The sequence below is a fragment of the Rhineura floridana genome, chromosome 16, assembly GCF_030035675.1.
Source record: "Rhineura floridana isolate rRhiFlo1 chromosome 16, rRhiFlo1.hap2, whole genome shotgun sequence".
NCBI classification, from domain to species: Eukaryota; Metazoa; Chordata; class Lepidosauria; order Squamata; family Rhineuridae; genus Rhineura; species Rhineura floridana.
The window spans coordinates 28368566-28388727 of NC_084495.1; the positions used below are offsets into that span (position 1 = coordinate 28368566).

Consider the following 20162-nt stretch of genomic DNA (forward strand, 5'->3'; position numbering starts at 1 on the left):
CAGAGGGCAGTAGGAAAAGCGGGCGCCAGGTAGTCGAGGGGGGGGCTGGTTCGAGCGAGCGACCGAGAGAAAGAGTGCGGGAAGCCGGATAGCCCCACCGCACTTCTCCGCCTTTCCCTCGCCCCAAGTGAGGCTGCTGGTGACGAAGAAACCGAAGCCTTTCCCGAGCCACCCAACAATGCTTCCGGGCGGGGCGGCCTCCCAGCATGCCTCACGGCCGGATGTGCCGCCATTTTTAGGCTCCCTGTCTCTGTGCTGTAGTATTGACAATAACAAGCAGCGATCCTAGCCCGGCCTCCTTCCTTCCCCTCTCCCGGTCGCAAAAGAGGCGGAGGGGAAGTGACAGAGGGAGAAAGAAAAGAGGGGGGGAAAGGGAGCTTGACTCCCCTCTCCAACCCCCCTCAGGAGAGAGGTGGCCTCGGGCCAAAGGAACAAGGCAGAGACCCTGGAGGACCCTGCCTGCCTGCCTGCCTGCCTTTGGGAGCTGAGAAAGGGGCAGAGCTGCTGAGAGAGGCTTGCGAGAGACGGGGTAGGGTGGCTGGGGAGAGCCGCCCGCCCGCCCGCCCCTTTGGGAGAGCCAGAAATCTCTTTTGAGAGAGAGAACACCAAACAAACTAGAGGGGTGAAGGGAAGGCAAATAAGGGCTTCTCTCCTGAGAGGGAAGAAAGAGGGAAGAAAGGGGAGGGGACCCACCCGACAAGGAGGCATCTCTTCTTTCTTTGGACTTGGACAATGAGCAGAGATCTTCCGTGACCAGCTCTGTGTTCCTTTCTGTGTGTCCATCACACCAGAAGGATTTGATGCCCTTCAGTCTGTTCACCTCTGTGGTGTTCATGTTTCCCACAGGTTTCTCTTCCCCCAACCCCCCAGCAGCAGCAGCAGCTCAGGAGGTCAGACCTGCCACTGATGGTAGCAGCAGCTCCTCCTCTTCATCATCCTCCAAGAAGAGAAAGCTGAATAGTAATAGCAACAGTGCTGAGAGGGAAGAAGTTGAATCCATCTCGTCGTGCTCCTCCCTTCTTTCCAGAAACAATTCCTCCACATCATCCTCTGTTGCTGCCACCACCGCCTCCTGTTCCTCCTCAGGGGCTGCCTCTTCCAACCATCACCTGCAGAAGAAGTTGCGTTTTGAGGACTCCTTAGATTTTATTGGACTTGATGTGAAGATGGCTGAAGAGTCTTCCTCTTCTTCTTCATCATCACCTGCTGCCTCTTCTCAGCAGCAGCTCAAAAACAAAAGCCTCTTAATCTCCTCAGTAGCTGTGGGACACCACGCAAATGGACTGACCAAAGCTGCCTCCTCCACTGTCTCCAGTTTTGCCAACAGTAAACCTGGGTCAGCAAAGAAGTTAGTGATCAAGAACTTTAAAGGTAACACAACGAAGTTATTCCTTGTCTGAAATGTGTATCTGCTTGCACAGAAATGGCCTATATATTGCAGGAATCTTGGATGAGGAGGCCACATTCACCACCCACACACTCTGCCATGGAATCCCTTAGAGGACACCGGTTTACTTGTGAGGTTTCTGTTGCAACTTCATCCCCAAGTGTAGCAGCTGTTCAGTCATCTAGGCAAGAAAGGGACATGCTTTGTGTAACTGTTGATTAAAGGGAGGGACAGGGATATTTTCCTTCACTGCTATGTCTGACAGATGTCAGTGGGGGGGCATTGAGAACTGAGCCAGCCCTCCTCAATCTACTCCTACACCTTCACTAAACATCCCTACTCCAGATTCTATTTCTTGCTACAGGTCTAGAGTGCAACGGAACCTGAAGTTTTTAAAAGTGACAAAAAGAGAGAATGTTGAGAAAATACTACTTTTCAAATAGATATAGATGTAAATTGTAACTAGGAAAAAGCTACCTAGATGGCTTATGCATATCTTGTATTTCTCAAACTTTTTGTGAAACTTTATAGCTATATTCCATAAGCGATTGTCTGGAGATTTGCATGCAAAGTTGTGTGCCGTTTCCTCCTGTATGGAGGATCTTTGTTTTGAAGTACTAGTCCTTTACTGGTACAGAACAGGACAGAATATATTTGACCCTCTCCTAAAACTCTACACAGACGCTTTTCATTGGAATGCGGTAGCAGTTCTTCCTGAGTTTCCTTCTTCCTCAATCAGTTTGGGATAAAATTGTATGGATACAGCCATCTTTACAAATGCAATGTGAATCAAGTATAGTTCTTTGCCAGAGGTGTTCATTTTGGCTGGGAGGGAAGGAAAGGAGAGGATTCTCTTCTTTTATGGAATTTTGTGCTCCCCAAAATATTTCTGCCCCATAATTTGAGAATCCGTCAGGGGCTTCTAAAGTGACAAGATGTGACAGATTGAAAAATGTTCTCTTTAATGTTGGGCTCAGTCCTGAGTAAAAGACATAAAATCTTGTAATCGGTGCACATAGCTTTATTATACAGATGAGGACAGGCAGAGAATGAGAGGGGACCAAAGCAGATCTTGACTTAAACCCTCAGAATTTTACAGCAGGGTGTAGTATGGGTGTTAGATTGGGGAAGCAGAGCTTCTTAGATAGTTTGAGCTTCTGAATGGGGTCTCTGCTAATAAAAGGTCATGAACTGCTATTTATTCTGTGTTGAATTCTGGTACCTGTGTGAGTAAGAGGAAAAATAAATGAGTTATGTACATACCAAGAGTAATACACACTCACACTTGTAAGGTAGACTTGTGTATTTCTCTGACGGTGAAGAGCTTTGATGTGTACTGTTTGGAAAAATCCCTTCTGTTTTTAAATATGTGTCTAATACGCACTTTTGCTTCCTGAGTACATTAGTTAACTATGATTTATTTAAAGGAGCTTATTACAATATATTTGTTGTTTCCTACTTCTAAATAAGGTCTGTCACTTTAGAAAAGGGAGATCCTTGTATTTGTTATTTTGACCTAACAACCATAGGCAGATTCCTGTTTATCTACCCTGAAAACACATGTCAAGCTTCTGTCCTTAAATGTTTGCCTTACCTAGATACTTTCCACTTATTTCTTCGTTTCTGTCTGGTAAATGTGAATCTGGCCAATATACAAGTCTTACTGAGCTGCTGTTTGATTTTTTTTTAGCTGCATTTGGGTAAATGCCTCATATTAATGGTACCATGCATGTATTGTGAATTTACATCACTATCCTGTGTCTTCTCTTCACTTCCCTCCTCTGTTCACTACTGTTAACCACAATTGAAGAATGTAGAAATGTCTGAAGATGAGAATACTTATTGGGTTTATTTGGAATCAATTTACTATGATATAAGCTATACTACAAAGCTGATGTTTGTGTCACATGGAGAACATACAATAGTGCCCATTGTGCATCATTTACACAATATATGTTGGCTGGTGGTGCTAGCATATCTAAACTTTTAACTCTGTTTTTAGCACCTACAGTATAACAAAAATTAGAAAATGATACAGTCCTTAAAATCTGTTGCTAAAGTCAGTGTTGCTTATCCCTGGCTGCCAGTCACTTTGATCTTATATTGCAATGATGCTGAGTAGCAATCAATAAGAACACCTCTCTGTATTGCTTGGTTTTCGCAAACAATATAGTTAAAAAGACATTTTTAATTAATCTATGAGATTGTGGCAAAACACAAGGAGTAATTAAATCTCCCTTGTAGGTAGCACATGATGTTTAGGACTTTGAAGATTAAAAACCAACAACTTGAATCATGCCCTGAAAATGTGCATATTGGGGTACTCGTATAATGTGCTCCTGGTGATGCATTAATGCCAAGAGCCAAACTACTGCATTCTATCAGCTGAAGCTTCTGAAAAATCATCAAAGGCAACTTTGCATACACTGCCATCCAATACATGTCTACTAAGAGGTAAGCTCCATTGGGTTCAATGGGACTTACTCCCAGGTGAGAGTGTATTGGATGCAGTCTTAGTCTATTTTTGAAGCATAAATGCTTTCCTGGTCTCAATCGGAAAGAAAAACTGGCAGCCAAAGGTAGCCTGGTGTTCTACAGGTCAACCATGTAGTTAGTAAAGCTGTCAAATAAAGCCTCATGTTTTACAATTCAGTTGGTTCTATGGCTCTTTAGTTCTCCCCAATTCAACTGATTGGTTCCCAATTTAGCAAAGATCTGTGTCATTAAGAGGTAATGTTTGGTCATAATTTGTTTACCTGCAAGTCTCTACTGTGGAAAATAAGTTGCAACACTGAGTTATCTACTCATGAGGCACAAAATGGGACGCCAAATCTCTCCTGGAGACTTTTCTTATTTGCATGTAGGCAGAAATACAAATCCTTCCTAGGTTAAGGGTTTTGACACAGGTAATTCTTAAAAGCTGAAAGCTCACTAAATGGGCCTTTAGTCTGATCTAAGTAAGGCTGTTCTTATGTTCTTAAATTATATACAGGCTTCAAAATAGTCTGTTTTTTATATTTTCCAGATAAACCTAAACTGCCTGAAAATTACACAGATGAAACCTGGCAGAAACTGAAAGAAGCAGTAGAAGCTATTCAAAACAGTACTTCAATTAAGTACAACTTAGAAGAGCTCTATCAGGTAAGTGTCAAAACTTGTCTTCATAACCATAGGTAAAGCCCTGCATGACTGCAAGCAGTTCTGAGGTTTTTGCCCACTTTCTAAGGGTTTAGACAGATCTTGATTTGGAGTGTGGTTGTGGTCCCATAATCACTCACTCAGTTGAGTACATCCTCAGGTTGGATAGATGGCCTTTCAGAGACCAACAAAGGCTCCCTCAAGTTTATTTTGAGCACATCAAGCCAGATTTCCTTTTGCCATTAACCCAGTAAAAATATTCAGATATTCAACTGAACAGCTGATTTTTGGTACGCTCACTATGGGCCACACATGGAAATTTCACTCTGGAACTTGTGTTTCTTTAAAATTCTGGCCAGTCTTCATTGTTTTGTTAAGTGTCCCACAGTTCATAGAGGGGCAGGCTGCTCTTCAAAGCACACCTCCAAGGGTACAGTGCTGCTCTGACCCAAGAGTCTCTGGGTGCATATGCCAAGATGCTTCTTAGGGAAGCAAAGTCTCTTCTGATCAGTGGAACAGCCACTTCCATTCCAATTTGCTTCAAGATCCTAGTGTGCTGGCACAGACCTGTTGTGAAGCTGAATCATCCCAGTAGAGGGGGAAGGGGAGGCTCCTTTACAGGAGTTCCCTGAGTAAAAGGTCAATTTTAACTGGAAGATTTTTCTGTTTTCTAAATCACCAACTAATATAAAAATATCAAGATGGTATACAGCAATATATACAGATACAATAGAACATAAAATACCATAAAACATATTTTTGGGCATTTGCAAAGGCACCAGATGATCCACAGTTGTGCAACACTCAAATACATTTAACACTAATGGAAATACATATTGGGACCATTGCTAGTTCCTCAAACAGATAAAGTTAAAGGGTATGCATCAGTAATTGAAAAAGTTAGGAGAGAACGTTGCCAAGAGCAGGATCCAAATTACAGTGTTGCTAACAACAGGGAACTTAAGTTGCTTGCCATGTTTTTTTATGGTGATATTTACCTACTTGTAGAAAAACAGGAAGCCATGCTGGAAATATTTCAAACTCTTAGCCTCAAATACTTGGGTGCCTGGGATGTTGCTCATCTTGCCAGGAAGTATGCTTAAGAAATCAAAGGGCAATATTTCATGTAAATGATCTGATTTCGGATTTCAGATCCTAATTCATAACCTCAGTAGTGACTTTTTAGAAAAAAAATAATTATTTTTTAATCGTTATGAATGCTTGGTGTAAGAATTTCGATTCTTTGTTGGCGTTAAAAGTGACAGGTATCCCTCATCCTAACAGAGCATTATTTATTTATAAAATAAGCGTTAGTATATTTTGTGAATATTTTATACCATTACTGTATCCTTTATCAGCCCTCCTTTCCTGTTGGATTATATTACTTTGAGCGCATGTGCAGTAATACCTCACTTAACAAAGCAGATGTGTTCCTGAACATTACTTCTTTAACAGAAACTTTGGCACCAGAGGTAGGAAAAATATGGAAAAGTTTATCCATAGCAGACAGAGGCTGGTAAGTTTCACCTTAAAGCACAGGCACAGGCCTGAACATTTATCCATAGCAAAGCAAAGCTAGTCAGTTTCACCTTCAAAAAAACCTTAGTTAAATGAAGCTTAGTTCCTGGAGAGTTCCTTAACTGAGATATTACTGTAGACTTTTTCACTTTAGTCCTGCCTGTTAAGTGTAGAGTTATGCATGATTCATGAAAGTTTTCTGTAAAACCACAATACTTCACAGGCGCACTTTGCCTTTGTTTAAGACTTTATTATCTGATTATGTATGATTCTATATAATTACTTTGCATTTCCATTATTTTAGAAAGATAATGTTTCCTTTCAGTTTTGACTCTTGTGAAAAGACAGATTCTTGGTCTGCATGCAGTTCCCATCCAGTGTGCTAATGAACTATCTTTCAAAGGTCTTCTAAATGTGGTGTATTCCACAGCACCTCTGGTTCATATATAGCTGAGGAATTTTGAATCTTTGAAACTACTCTTTGGATATCTCTCTTTAAGTGGGCTTGTTATCTAATTAATTGTGGGGCTTCTTTGTACTGTTTCTTAAATTATCGCTATTGAGAAATGAAATGCATTGTGCCTAGAATAGGAAACATAAAAGGTTAACAAAAGTAACTCTTTTTTTAGCTGTTTGGTGTTGTCTTTTTAAAATGGAAGTGAAAAGAATCTTGTTAGGTTGCTTTTTGTTGTATGACCATTTAGATCAAAATGTCCCCAATTTCTTTTATATAAAATCAACTCTTATAATAATTATTACATTTGTTAGTCACTTTTTACTTAAGACGGTCTCAAAGTGGCTTACAAGATAAAATACAATCGAACAAAACAATTAAAATCATGTATAATACAAAAGACCCCAAATGCCCACCTAGTGACATAATAATGACAAGTCCTACCCCTTGTGATAAGAATCTAATAGATGGACGCATATATGTCCTGATACTTAAAACTTCCACATGGAATAAAGTCCAAATTTTACAGTTGCATAATTGGAGTTGGTGTGGCCTTGATCAAGGCAGCTGTTTCCTTCTAAGAGCTCTTTTTATAATCGCCTTGTAGATTTCTCTGCTGCCCCAGAAGGCAGAAATAGATTTAGTTGCCTTAAGTTACACCTGTTGGGTGCTCCAGCTCTGGGTTTTCTGTATTGAGCAGATACTTGAACTGGATGCCCTGTAAGACACTTTCAGCTTTTGAATTCAAATAGGCAGAAAATTGCGTTGATCCAAGCTTTGGTGGCTCAAGGAAGAATCTTCCTAATCTTTGTCTCTTTCTTTCTCAGAGTCCCTTCAGGGATAAAAAACACTAGAAATTGAAGGGGGGACATACCACACAAAAGGTCTTGTAGCTCTTCCTCATGCTTCCCTCACCTCCCATTGAGGTGGGGTGTTTAGTTATGCTATTAATGGGTTAGTGCATTGTGCTTGCTTGCACACAGCAATTATTGTGGTTTAATTATCAAATAATTTGGTTGGCATTCTGCTTACCCAGATGTCATTTAGCATGTATTTGGGATAAGCTGCAAAAAAAAAATTTCAATCAGTCCTTCCAGCAGTCTCGGGGTAAGCTAGTATATTTTTCTGAGGAAATCGACCAGCCTCTTAAGGTCAAGGCCTTAGGGGACCCCTATCTAGTATGTGTTGGAAGCGATCGCCGTACCAGCACTAGTATTTTGAAAGCAAAGGAGCAGTATTTTCAATTGTCGCTATTTGTTTGGATCTATTTTTAACACATTGGGTTAAAAATAGTCATACAAATTGCTGGTGATGTGAATACTAAATTAAAACAGCTCTGCTTAAGAGAAGCTGCCTGGTAAATGGATCCAATCCAAATATTCCTGTTTGTGCACCACAACAGGTCTTTTTCTCCCACACACCTTGCAAGGATTCCTACATGCCTTGTTTTGATCAGCAATAAGCTTCTTATCGTGCTACTTTCTAATCTGGTAAAAATCCTTATGAGGCAATAGCAGACATTTTGAGTCTCCCGTTTCTTCAAGCCCCCTTGGTAGAGCTTTGAGGTAAGTCCAAACTGAGTTTAGGATTCATGAATAAGTTGGGCACTCCGTCTCCAAGCTAGTTGTATAGGGTTATTTCAAGCTTTGTCTCAATTTAGTTTAAGCATGTATTTAGACATCTCCATCAGTGGACCTTGTGCTTTTACAGAAGAACTGAACTAGTAACATAAACAAAGAATAAATCCTGCCCTGAAGTGCTTGCACTTGCTGACCTTTAACACTAGGGAGGGGGCAATAGGATTAATATGAGCAAACACAGTTGTTTCAGTTAAAGATGGTACTTAGCATTTTTGTACAGTTTTCACAGGAGTAGCTGTGTTAGTCTGCTGCAACAAAACCAGAGTCTTATCACTCCTTGCTTAAAGACTTTTGTTAGCTTTAAAGCATGAGTGGGGAACCTGTCACCCTCCGGGTATTACTGGACCTCCTTGCCTGTCCCTGACTGTTAGTCATGCTGGGTGGACTTGATGGGGCTGGAGTCCAAAAACATCAGGAAGTCGCATTTTCCCCATACCTACTTTAAAGTGCCACAAGGCTCCTCGTGGCATTTAGACAGTTCAATTCAAGTGCTCAGAGGTGCTCCATGTGGTCAGTCGGGAAGAACTATCTCCATATAGCAGGTAGTGGCTGAAATCAAATTTGAACCATAGACTTCGCAGCTCATACACCAACTCTTAGTTCATACTTTTATTTATTTATTTGAAATATTTATTAACTGCTCTTCATTGCTGCAAACAATCCCAGAGCAGGGTGTGTAGATTTTTAAAAATATAGCACCAAAAATAAGATACAACAAATACACGCTTCACAGTATCAACACCCAGTAAAACAATAAATCGCAACATGTTCCAACATTAATACTTGGGGAATATTTTCTGTTGTTGTTGTTTATTACATTTATATGCCACCTTTCCTCCAAGGAGCTCAAAGTGTTGTACGTGGTTTTCCCCTGTCCATTTTATCCTCACAACAACCCTGTGAGATAGATTAGGCTGAGAGGCAATGACTAGCCCAAGGTCACCCAGTGAGCTTCATGGCTGAGTGGGGATTTGAAGCCTGGTCTCCCAGGTTCCAGTCTACCTCTCTAACCGTGACACCACATTTGTTACATGGAAGCATAAGCATGTTTACTCAGAAATAAATCCCATTCAGGTCAATGCTGTTAGAATTGCAGCCTTGGTTTCAGAACAGCATATAAATGCTTTTTTTGCTAGAACTGTAATCTCAAGCAAATCCTTGCTAAGCAAAATTAAGGCTACTGAATCTTTTCCAACAGATCTTATTTTGGATACCAGTCCTTAAAGTGGCAGAAATCTTTCTCAGAAATGTTGCTCATTTACTAGTTTGGCATTCCATTGATTTCTTTTCTTCCATTTTCTTGTTCTTGACATTACCTTAGGGATATTAAATGAGCTCACAGTCAGCTCTAAGGCATGGTGCCCAGGGGAGTAGGAAGGCAACTACAGTGCATTTTAGCTCCTGGTATTTTTCTCTGAACCAACAGCAAAATTTAGAGGAAGATCTTTGGGGTCCCATTTTACTTGAATAGTGCTTGGGCAAATGGAGAGCTTAGTAGACAGTATCCAAAGCCTGCAAATGATTTGAGACCAGTGCAGTGCTAGAGAGCAAATACACACACTTTCAAAGTGATCAATCTGTATAGCATTCAGGCAGTGTTCTGAGGGGCAACATGAGTGCCTGTCATCTAAAGCCGGTTTGGAACCGTATTGGTTTTGATAGGAAATGACAGGGCCCTTTGTGCTCTAGGGAAGTCAGTACTCATTGCTGTACTTCCAACCAATGCCTACCCACTGTTATCTTATTTGCAACTCTCCAGTGCATGATGTAGCAAGTATTCCTACTCGCTCTCTCCTCTGTTCCTGAACTGTATAGAAAGGGAAGGAAAAGACAGCCTTCTTGCACCTGCCTCGCCTCTCAATGAGGGAAGCCCAAGGACCTTCCTGGTGTTCCCATCTCCCACTAGCGATCTGCCCCAGGGAGTAGGTCAGCTAGTTGAAGGCTGCTGTGCATGATGGATTTTCTAACTGAGCCATGTTTAAAAAAAGTGTTGCTGAAAGGAGGATTGTGCATCTGGCATCTTTCCAGCCTCCCTGTTTCCATTCTCTTTTTTACCTCCTACTACCCAAAGTTTGTGACCAGTATGGTTGTATTATTTCCAAAGGTATGGTAGTATTAATGGAAATACTATCTGTCCTAGCTGAGTCTGTTTTAACTTCTTGGAGAAAGGTATCTCATCATAAATTATATTTTAGACAACCAATCTAGGGGGTTGCACTGCCTATCAGCTTCCTCCTCCTTAGTTTCAGTGTTGCCCCTGTAGAACTCAACAGAGAGGTCTGCGAACAAAACTAGAATTACTTGGCTCTCCCTGTCATTGACTCTGGCTGCACTTACTGTTGGGCTCCCAGTCTTCCACCCCACCAGTCCCAGTGAGCACCAGCCACCACTGAGCTTGCTCCTCCATTTATGCCAGTGGCAGTGCCTTCCATTTATGCATAGGGTTATCTGGATCACACACAACATACTCAGAAACTTCAGGATAATTGCCAATAACAATTTATATTCTGATAATTTTTTTAATTGTGTTATTTGTGATTGTGCTTCTCTAGAGTAATACCTCAAGTATATATCCCATCAACTACAAACAATTGTGCCACTCAGAATCTATTACACTTCTTGGTTATTATGTGTAGTTCATGTTGGATCTATGTAATGTTTAGTGGTGATGTCGTAAAGCCTAGTTTGCTGACTTTGATTTGTAATTGTCTGGTGATGCCCCCACCACAGGTAGGCTTGTTTTTTTCAAACCCACTTGAAAGAAATCATTTGGACTTGTGTCCTTCAGTGAGCTAGCAAGTAAATAAAAAGTTGCCTGTTGTAGTTGGAGTCCTGCAAATGTTTGTCAAGATTTTTTCATCCAACCATCCTTTTCTTTTCTTTTTAGGCTGTTGAAAATCTCTGCTCATATAAGATTTCTGCAAATTTGTACAAGCAGTTAAGACAGATTTGTGAAGACCATATCAAAGCACAGATTCATCAGTTTAGAGAATATCCTTTTTGAGTAGTACATCATTAATATTACTGAGTCCTGTAAACTATAATATAAGTATCTCATGGGTTAAGAACCTCTCAAAGTAATTATTTGCGGATTCTTACTCTGCTCATGCCATGACTCTGTGATGAACTTCTGGGCCCTTGAAAAGGGCTAGCATTAGGTTCGCTGGGTGTACACCTGTTTGGAAGATGTTGCAAGTATTCTGTTGGTCAGAATAAAACAGAATGGGGAGAATTGGTTAATCTAATAATTTGGGTTGCTGGCAGTGACATCCACTACTATGCATTACACAGTTGTGCAAAGAAAGATTGAAGAGATTGATGTTCAGCTTGTTTGTTTAAATGTTTCAGCAGGAGAGAGATCTACTTTTGGTAACAAGCAACTCTGCAGCCTTGTATACAGTGTGTTCTTATAATAGCTTTCCAACTAATATATATCCCAATTCAGAGAAACATGTCTGTCACTCCATACTTGGGGGGTGTGGGCTGTTAATTTTACTATGTGGACGTCTGCATTTAAAAACTTGGGGGGAGGGGTTTACAATGTAGAAATAATGTTTATCTAAAAGCCTCAGGAAGCCTCAGCTTTGCAGTTCCTAAAGAACCTCTGTTTGAATTGTGGCCTTCATTTTTATAATGGCTGCATTCCAGAGAGATACACGCATCAGCGTTATTCTATCCTTCCCTCTGAGCATCTCTCCTATCACACTTTAAGGCAGATCTTTACATCCTCCAAGTTTTTAAGACTTGAAGGATCAGTTTTGGGTCTAGGGCAAGGGCTTTTGAAACAATAGTAGAGATATGATGCTCATATCCATGAGGCTGTGTGTATGCTTATGATATGGCTAGATCGCAATGTTTTGAATAAATTATTAGTATGAACATCAAATTAGGATACCTAACTTGGAAGATGAGCTAACTTCTTTCATGGGTGCACTTCTATTTATTCCAGTGAAATTGTGCCATTGCAAGTAATTAATCGACATGGTGCCCCTTTAGATTTGAATTATGGGGTAACTATTCTGGCCTATTGTGTTTTTAGCTGATTTTAGGTGAACATCTCTTGCATAGCTTTTTGGAATTGCTTTTTAATGTGTTTTTAAACCATTTGTAAAAAACAATGTTTTTTAAGATGTTTTAAAGAATGTTTTTAAAGTTTTCTTTTAATGTATTTTAAAGTCCCTGGGCTCCTGCTGGGAGGAAGGGCGGGATATAAATAAATAACTAGCAACATCATAAACTAAAACACGTTAAAACAGGGGTTGGCAGTTTGTTTCTTTCAAAACTAATGTTCCAGCAATGTTGCAGAAGACCAGTATCATCGGGCATTGGTAATTAATCCAGTATTGTGTTGAATCTTCTTAACTCCTTCCTCATGGATTCATTGGACAGTGTTCTTTTTCTCAAGAAAATAGACAAATGTTGGCAAGACCACTGCAGACAAATGGTAAGGCTTATTTTCCTTTCCAATGATATGTATGTGAGCTTGGCTCCAAATATAGTTCCCCACTCCACATCTGCAGCTGCCTGAAACTGGCTCTTGGGAGGACCACGGACCATCTGGAGCAGCTTTCCAGGGGTCACAGATGGCTGCAGAGTGGCAAGGTAACTTGCAAAACACACTCTGCTCACAGATATTTATGCATATATAACTTTTTGTTTGATACCAATATCAGAAAACTGCTAGCAATTTGTATTTAGAACCGTGTGTGTATTACTTTTGTGTTCTGACAACTTGGTATTCAGTGTGCAACTCCACGAGACCATTTGAGTCACTTGGAATACAAAGTCTGCTATACCATCAAAGAACACACCTCCTCTAAAAGTTATGGAGCGTATTTCAGTCCTTCAAAGATAACCCTCCTTGGGATGGATCTCAGCAAAAACGGCAGTGCCATAGGCTTAGCCTGAAAAAGTATTTCATTAAGGTATTATATGGAGAAATGGATTAAAATGGATGCACTCTTCAGGCTCTGGAAGGAATGAAATTTTGCCAGGTAATGGGAAGGGAGGCAGCTATTGAGTGCCTCTCAACCTGCCCTGGTTGTGGAAATGTGTACATTGATGGAGCAGTTAAGATTAAAGAATATGAAGCGAGAGAAAAGTAGTAGTATGTTCATATTTCTAAAGTATGTTCATATTTCTAAAGTTGCAATCGATAAGCAAGCTTATTTGGAAGCAAGTGGTCTTTCCTCTCCAGTAAGCATGCTTGGGGTTGGGGCATAACAATGATCTTGAGGTAGATACATACATAGCATTTATAATCTGTCAATGTTTTTGGCTTGTGTTTTTTTTTTCCCCGCCTTACAGATAATGATTAGAAGTATCTTTTTGTTCCTGGATCGAACCTATGTTCTTCAGAATTCAATGCTGCCATCAATTTGGTGAGGATGACAAGAGGAGTGTTGATTTTAGACTACCAAATGCTCTGTTAAAATGTAGATTCTTGGTTGTTCTTCCCTTCCATCCTTGAGCGATGGAAAGTTGAGAGTGAACAGAGAAGCACTGTAACATGGCTGGTGAATGTGTTTTCTTTGCTATTTTCCCCTGCCCCCCAGTTTTCATAAGGGGTGGGTACATGGCAGTGTAAGGCTAACATTAAGCTAAACCAAGGAGCTCAGGTTTGGAAAGTAGCAAGGGTCTCCATGGCAGTGAAGGAAGGCAGTGTATGTGTTGATTGGGAACAAGTGGCAGCAGCGCTACATGTTGGGAATGACCAAGTCATCAAGAGCCAGCTTGGCAAAATGGTCTCTGTTTTCAGAAGCCATATGCATACCCCACAGTAAGCCATACACTGTTGCTTTAATGGGCATGAGCCATTTTGGCCTACTTCATATCTCCCTGCTAGCACAGGGAAGAAACAAACCAGTGCAGTTTTACCCATTGGGCAGGACCTCAGTTTATCATACCGCTTGGGAAGCACTTGTTTTGTTCCAACATTGCTTGTAATAAACTTTAGGTTACTAATAGTAGTGTTTAGTCCTGGAATCACTACTGTTGTTTTTTCTCTGAGCCAGCTGCCTGTTTTTTAAATGTTTCTAAGCCCATTCTCAATTTAGCTTTCGAAGAGCTCCCGATATTTAGGAATTTACCCAAATTTCAGTTCAATGAGTTGGTGCATATAATTCATTTGAATAAATATAGTTGCCCCTTAACTGCATTTACACAAATTTGTAGGTTCTCAGAAAAATGTGAAAGTAAAACAGCACCCTCCAGTTTCCATGTAAGAGCTTGCTATGGGCATCTGTGTAGATCTCTTGAAGTTTGTATAATTGATGATGACTTGAGGCCTGATCAGACACTAATTTTAGAACCCAATATGAGAATCGGGCTTACTAGATTGACGTATGGGTTCACCAAAGAGCTGGGGACTCACTCTCTTGTACAGTATTCAGAAAATAATACCAGATCAGGTTTGAAGATTATTTTGTCTATAGTTAATCACTTGGACAAAATAAATGTATCCAGTGTAAGAGCAATGCACTATCTCTGTGGCTGATGGACTATTTCCTTATGATGATTTCTTTGTTTTCAGGGATATGGGGCTAGAATTGTTTAGGACTCATATAATTAGTGATCAGAAAGTCCAGAACAAAACCATTGATGGCATTCTTCTCTTGATTGAGCGAGAGAGAAATGGCGAGGCTATTGATAGGAGCCTGCTTCGCAGCCTTCTAAGCATGCTTTCAGATTTGCAGGTGAGTGAGGGCTACCCATCATGTTTAATGTATATAAAATGTCAGAGTAAGCAACGAGAGCATCCAAAGGAAATGACCTATTTCTGCTTTCCCCAGATTTATCAGGATTCTTTTGAGCATAGATTCTTAGAAGAAACGAATCGTCTATATGCAGCAGAAGGACAGAGACTTATGCAAGAAAGAGAGGTATTTTATTATTGCTCATGGGCACCACTCTGGCTGAGAGGGGAGAATGGTAGCTCCCATGCTGTAATTAGCCATGCTGACTGCGGCTTACAAAGAAGTATTCGGCAACAATATAACCGAATATAATATCTGACTTTTTTTCAAGAAAGGATCCATCTTATGTGTCTTATTTGGCTTTTCTCCATAATGTATCCAATCTGACAGGTTCCAGAATACCTGCATCATGTCAACAAACGCTTGGAGGAAGAAGCTGACAGAATTATCACTTACTTGGATCAAAGCACTCAGTAAGTGTGTGGTCTCCCTCAGCCTGGTGTGTTAAACCTCTTAGATCCACGGCTGCTTTTTTCTAGAATACAGGATCATTTCCTAGACAGAAAAAAAAATGTAAAACAAGGCTGCAGTTGCCCCAGTTGTCTTTACATATATAATATAGTTTCAAAAGAAAAGACAACTGTCCATTCTATCGCTTCAAACCTTGCAAAACTTGCACATGGTCTGAAAATAAATCAGATGATGCCAAATGTTCAAAAAACAGCCTATGGCTATCATCCTTTAATGTTATCAGGCTTTGCTCTTGCTGTCTCCCACGTGGGAACTTTATTCATTATTTTATTAAGTTTCTAACCTGCCCTTGCTCTCAAAGGAGCCCAGGGTAGCAAAATTATGCATTCTTCTGACAGGGGGTTGCCTATTCTGTTTTGTCTTCAAAGCATCATGTACATTAGTGGTTCTAATTAAGGGGCCATTTCTATAGCTTCTTTCTTGAAGGTGTGCCTATAAGCGGTTGATTTCCCTTACCATAAGGAGGAGCTAAACTGTCATTTTCTGAGCCTGAAGAAAGCTGTTCTGCCTGTTCAGTAGCTGCTTGCTATAGATTGGAGGGAGCCAAAGTGGCACTCACTGGATGTTGCTGAACTCCTAACTCCTACCAGCCCTAGCCAGCTTGGCCAGTGGTCAAGGATGATGGGAGTTGTAGACCACAGCATCTGGAGAGCATCACATTGGCCACCCCTGAACTAGATTATTATTCTGCCTTTTTAAAGAAGGCAGACCAAAAGAACAGTTTTTTAAAATATATACAAGTAGCTGGGGATGTTTCTGTCTGAAGCCTAGCTATTCCTGGTGTTCCAGTTGGATTGAAAATTGTTAAAGGGTAATCAAAAGGAATGTAATTCTAAACACTTTTTCCTATAGGAAACCTCTAATTGCTACTGTAGAAAAACAGCTGCTAGGTGAACATTTAACAGCCATTCTACAGAAAGGTAACCTATCTTTCTTTATAGAAATCTTTCTGTTTACTGCTTCTTCGGGGCTTTCAGTTCCCTGTGCTGAACGGAAATGACCCATTCAGGTGCTGCTTCTTTAGTCCCCTTTGTCTAACCAGTTCATGAAATAGCCCTGAACGGTATTCAGGGAGGGGACCTGCAAGTCTTGTTCTCCTCATCAGAGGTAAGGACCCACAGGAGCACTTTCATTCAGATGTATTTCAGAATGAAAACATAATTACACTTAAGAACAACAAAAAAAGGGGGGGGTAAATATGGGTGGAGGTTATCTGATAACACTTGTCGATCCTGGATAGCAAGAGGCAGATGTACTGTTTCAAGGCAGTTTGGTTGTCAACTTTTGGGTGGGAGGGGGGTGGAGCAGATAAACTGCTATATTCTGCAAGTAGGTGATGTCTTGCTTTCCTGCCTTTCAAACTGGGTAATAAATCACTTTGCACTCCATAAAGACGAGGAGTCTGAGTAAAAGCTGCCTTTTCTAAAGGGCTGTTAATACAGGATTGCCAGAAACCCTCTAACCACATTTTGATGGGAGTTGGGTGCGTGAGATTACCGACAGAAGCACTACCAATGAGACTGTTGAGCAGGAACTCTGCCAACATTGTACCAAAGCTGCTGGGCGAAAAAGGGGGTGTTTTTAAAATCACTTTTCATATAATATCAAAGGGTATGAAAGCGTTGAAGTTACTCCCTCTAACTGCAGAATGGAAGTTTTTATTTATGTATTCTGCTTTTGTCCCATCCTTCCTCCAATGAGCTCAGGGAGTATTCTCCCTCCCTCCTTTATCAATTTATCCCATTTTAATGACACAAGTTTTTAATGTTCAGTAGAAATCATGGGGCAGGAGCCCCAGGAATAGGTATAAGGACAGCTGCACTTCAGATTGATGGGAAAGAGTCTCTAAAACTGAAGCTTCCGTTAGAAATCTGAACTTTTATTTAAAAAAAAACACACTGTGACTCTTAGGGTTACAGGTGCTATCCAGGAGCCGAAGAAGTGCTGTTGGTATGCATTAGAGTTTGTATTCATTCCATAACTTTTTTTTCCATAACATTTTAGGAATTTACATATAACTTGGTCCAGAGGCAAGTAGAACTTTTAGTAGTTTGCAGATGTGGTGGCCTTGTTCATTGTTGTGGGAATTTGGTATTATGAGCATCAGTCTACTCAGGCCTTAGGCTCCAACACTGTCCCCCTCTCCTTTCCTCTTCTGGTGTGGTTTTGAGGAGATTGCAAGCATCTACTTCCCGATTTAAGCTAACTACAGTTTATTGTTGCCTGAACAAGGCTAAACTGTACTTAATTTAAACTGGGGTGGGCAACCTGCAGCCCTCCACCTACTTTCAAAAGCCTGCTGCAAGGTGTCACTTCAGACTTCTGGGAAGAGCAAGCTGTCCGCCTTCCCTCCTCAAACAAGCTGCTGAGCTAGGAGGAAAAATCAGTGACCTCACCTACCACTGACTTTGGTTCCACCCACTGCCAGCATGCAGCCTCAACAGATTACCCCTCAAGGAATGTGACCCTCTACAAACAAAACCTTGCCCAGCCTGGTTTAAACTATGGTTTGATCTTAGCTTGTTTCAGTAAACCATAGTTTAAACCACTGGCAGTTTGGCTCAATTCAAAAATAACAGTAAATTTTAAACAGGGAGCAGATGCTGCCAGTCTCCTTGCAGCCATGTCCAAAGGAGAAAAGGAAAGCAGGGGAGCTCTCAAGGCTCGAGCAGGTTCATTCCAAAAACCCTAAACTGTGCTTGAGCATTACATTCAAATTGGGCCAATGTGCTCCCCCAATTCGTCTGTTGCCCTCCCATCCAATTTTTTCCCCTTTTATGCATGTAGTTCCTTTAATATTCTGTAATGGCTTCCTCAGCCTCTGTCAAAAAAATAAAAACAGCAATAGTTGCAGAACCAATATATGCTTGCCAGTTTTGTTCTTGCTTTGCTCTGATAAACTTATTATAGCCAAAATGGTAATAGGAAGGAATAGTTTGTTTTAGGGTTTAAGCTGAAGTTTGAAGCACATTCATTTGGAGTAACTGATAATGCACCTTTTATCTTGCAGGTTTAAATCACCTCTTGGATGAAAACAGAATTCAGGACTTGTCTCTATTATATCAGTTGTTCAGTAGGGTGAAAAATGGAGTGCAAGCTCTCTTGCAGCAGTGGATTGAATATATAAAGGTACCAATGTGTGGCTAATTTCCAGGCATAAGCTTGGAGAAATAAGTCTTAAATGTATTGAAGTGGGGAAAGATGCCTGTAAGGTTGTTGGTTTATAAGCCAAAGCAAAATATGCCCATATATGCAAATCATAGGGTTCAGGAGTTATCATAGTCTTCTAAAATACAGCCTGTGCAAAGTTTGCACCATCATATTGAAACTACAGTGGTGAGCTGCTATCTCTATTGGATCAATTGAGTTGTCTTCCTTGATATAACATTTTGATTGCTTAGGTTGTAGGTTAAGGAAATGCTTTCATATTTTCTACCCCAAAATAATACTGTTCCCCGTGTTTATAGCACTCCATTGGTTTTATCTCCGGTTTTAAAATGTTTCTGAATCTTAATACTCTAGGTTACTGATGGTCTGTTTTTGCCTTTGTACCGGAATCATAGCTTTTGGTGCAAAGAGCCACAGTGGTGGTGGTGTTTGACAGGGAATTGAAGGTGGGGGGATAACCACCTTGGGTGCTTTAACAGAAAGGTGGTGCATAAATGCATTAACTAATGAACAAATTCAAATCTCCACTCAGCCATGAAGCTCAATGGCTGAATTTGCACTAGTCATACACACTGTCATTGAGCTGTGGTGATAATAAAAAGGGAGAGGCGCAGATGGTGGGGGGGGGAGAGAGACATGTACATCACCCTGAGTTCCTTGGATGAAGGGCAGGATATAAGTGAAATAGCCATTGAAGTAGATGATTCATGCTGCTTTATGTCTAAAACATACAGTGTTTGTCAGCTTACTAACTTGGTCTTGCTTGATTAAGCTATCTGTGGCAGCCAGCAGGATTATGTTTATAAAAAACATTTTTCTTTGCAGGCATTTGGAAGCACCATTGTAATCAATCCAGAAAAAGACAAAACCATGGTCCAAGAACTATTAGACTTTAAGGATAAAGTTGATCATATAATTGACATTTGCTTTTTGAAGAATGAGAAGTTTGTCAATGCCATGAAAGAAGCCTTTGAAACCTTTATCAACAAAAGACCAAATAAACCTGCTGAGCTCATAGGTACATGTATTATGATTATGATTTCAATTTTAAACTCCTACGAATAGGAGTCCTGCTGGGAGGAAGGGCGGGATATAAATCAAATAATAAATAAATAAACAATATTTTACAAAAAGTGTAAAATAGAATAAGATAAAATATATGAAATCAAACCAGCAATCAGCAATTTGTCATATACAATTCTTAAGAGCCAGAGCAACTTTGCCACCCCAGAAACATTCATATAATCATAGCTGGCATGGACTTTGACTTGGGCTTAGAAACATGTTGCTAGCCCGTGCAGCCAGCCCAGAACTGATGTAATATGTTTGGACCCTCTGGTCCCCATTAACAATCTGGCCACTTAATTCTGCACCAGTTTGCAGTTTAAAGGCAGTACTGTGTATAACACACTGCAGAAATTTAACCAGAAGTTACCAAATTATGGACTACTGAAACCAGATAATCCTGTCCAGATAGGGACATAGTTGTCCACCAGCCAAAACTGGCAGAAGGCAATCCATGCCACAGGGGCCACTTGTGTCTCAAATGACAATAATGGACACAGGAAAAGCTTTAAGATACAAACCTGATCCGTCAGGGGGAGGGCAACCCACCCAGAACTGGTTGAACA

General features: G+C 40.6%; 1 protein-coding gene across 1 annotated transcript in view; it reads left to right on the forward strand.

Moving 5' to 3' along the window:
- Positions 1 to 20162, forward strand: part of CUL4B (cullin 4B) — a 36304-nt gene that overhangs the window by 505 nt on the left and 15637 nt on the right. The window contains exons 2-12 of the mRNA XM_061598985.1: positions 847 to 1371; positions 4413 to 4528; positions 11025 to 11128; positions 12512 to 12581; positions 13445 to 13518; positions 14670 to 14832; positions 14929 to 15018; positions 15223 to 15305; positions 16216 to 16283; positions 18374 to 18492; positions 19357 to 19549. Of these exons, the coding sequence (XP_061454969.1) occupies positions 847 to 1371; positions 4413 to 4528; positions 11025 to 11128; positions 12512 to 12581; positions 13445 to 13518; positions 14670 to 14832; positions 14929 to 15018; positions 15223 to 15305; positions 16216 to 16283; positions 18374 to 18492; positions 19357 to 19549 (1605 nt within the window). The remainder of the gene's footprint in view (positions 1 to 846; positions 1372 to 4412; positions 4529 to 11024; positions 11129 to 12511; positions 12582 to 13444; positions 13519 to 14669; positions 14833 to 14928; positions 15019 to 15222; positions 15306 to 16215; positions 16284 to 18373; positions 18493 to 19356; positions 19550 to 20162) is intronic.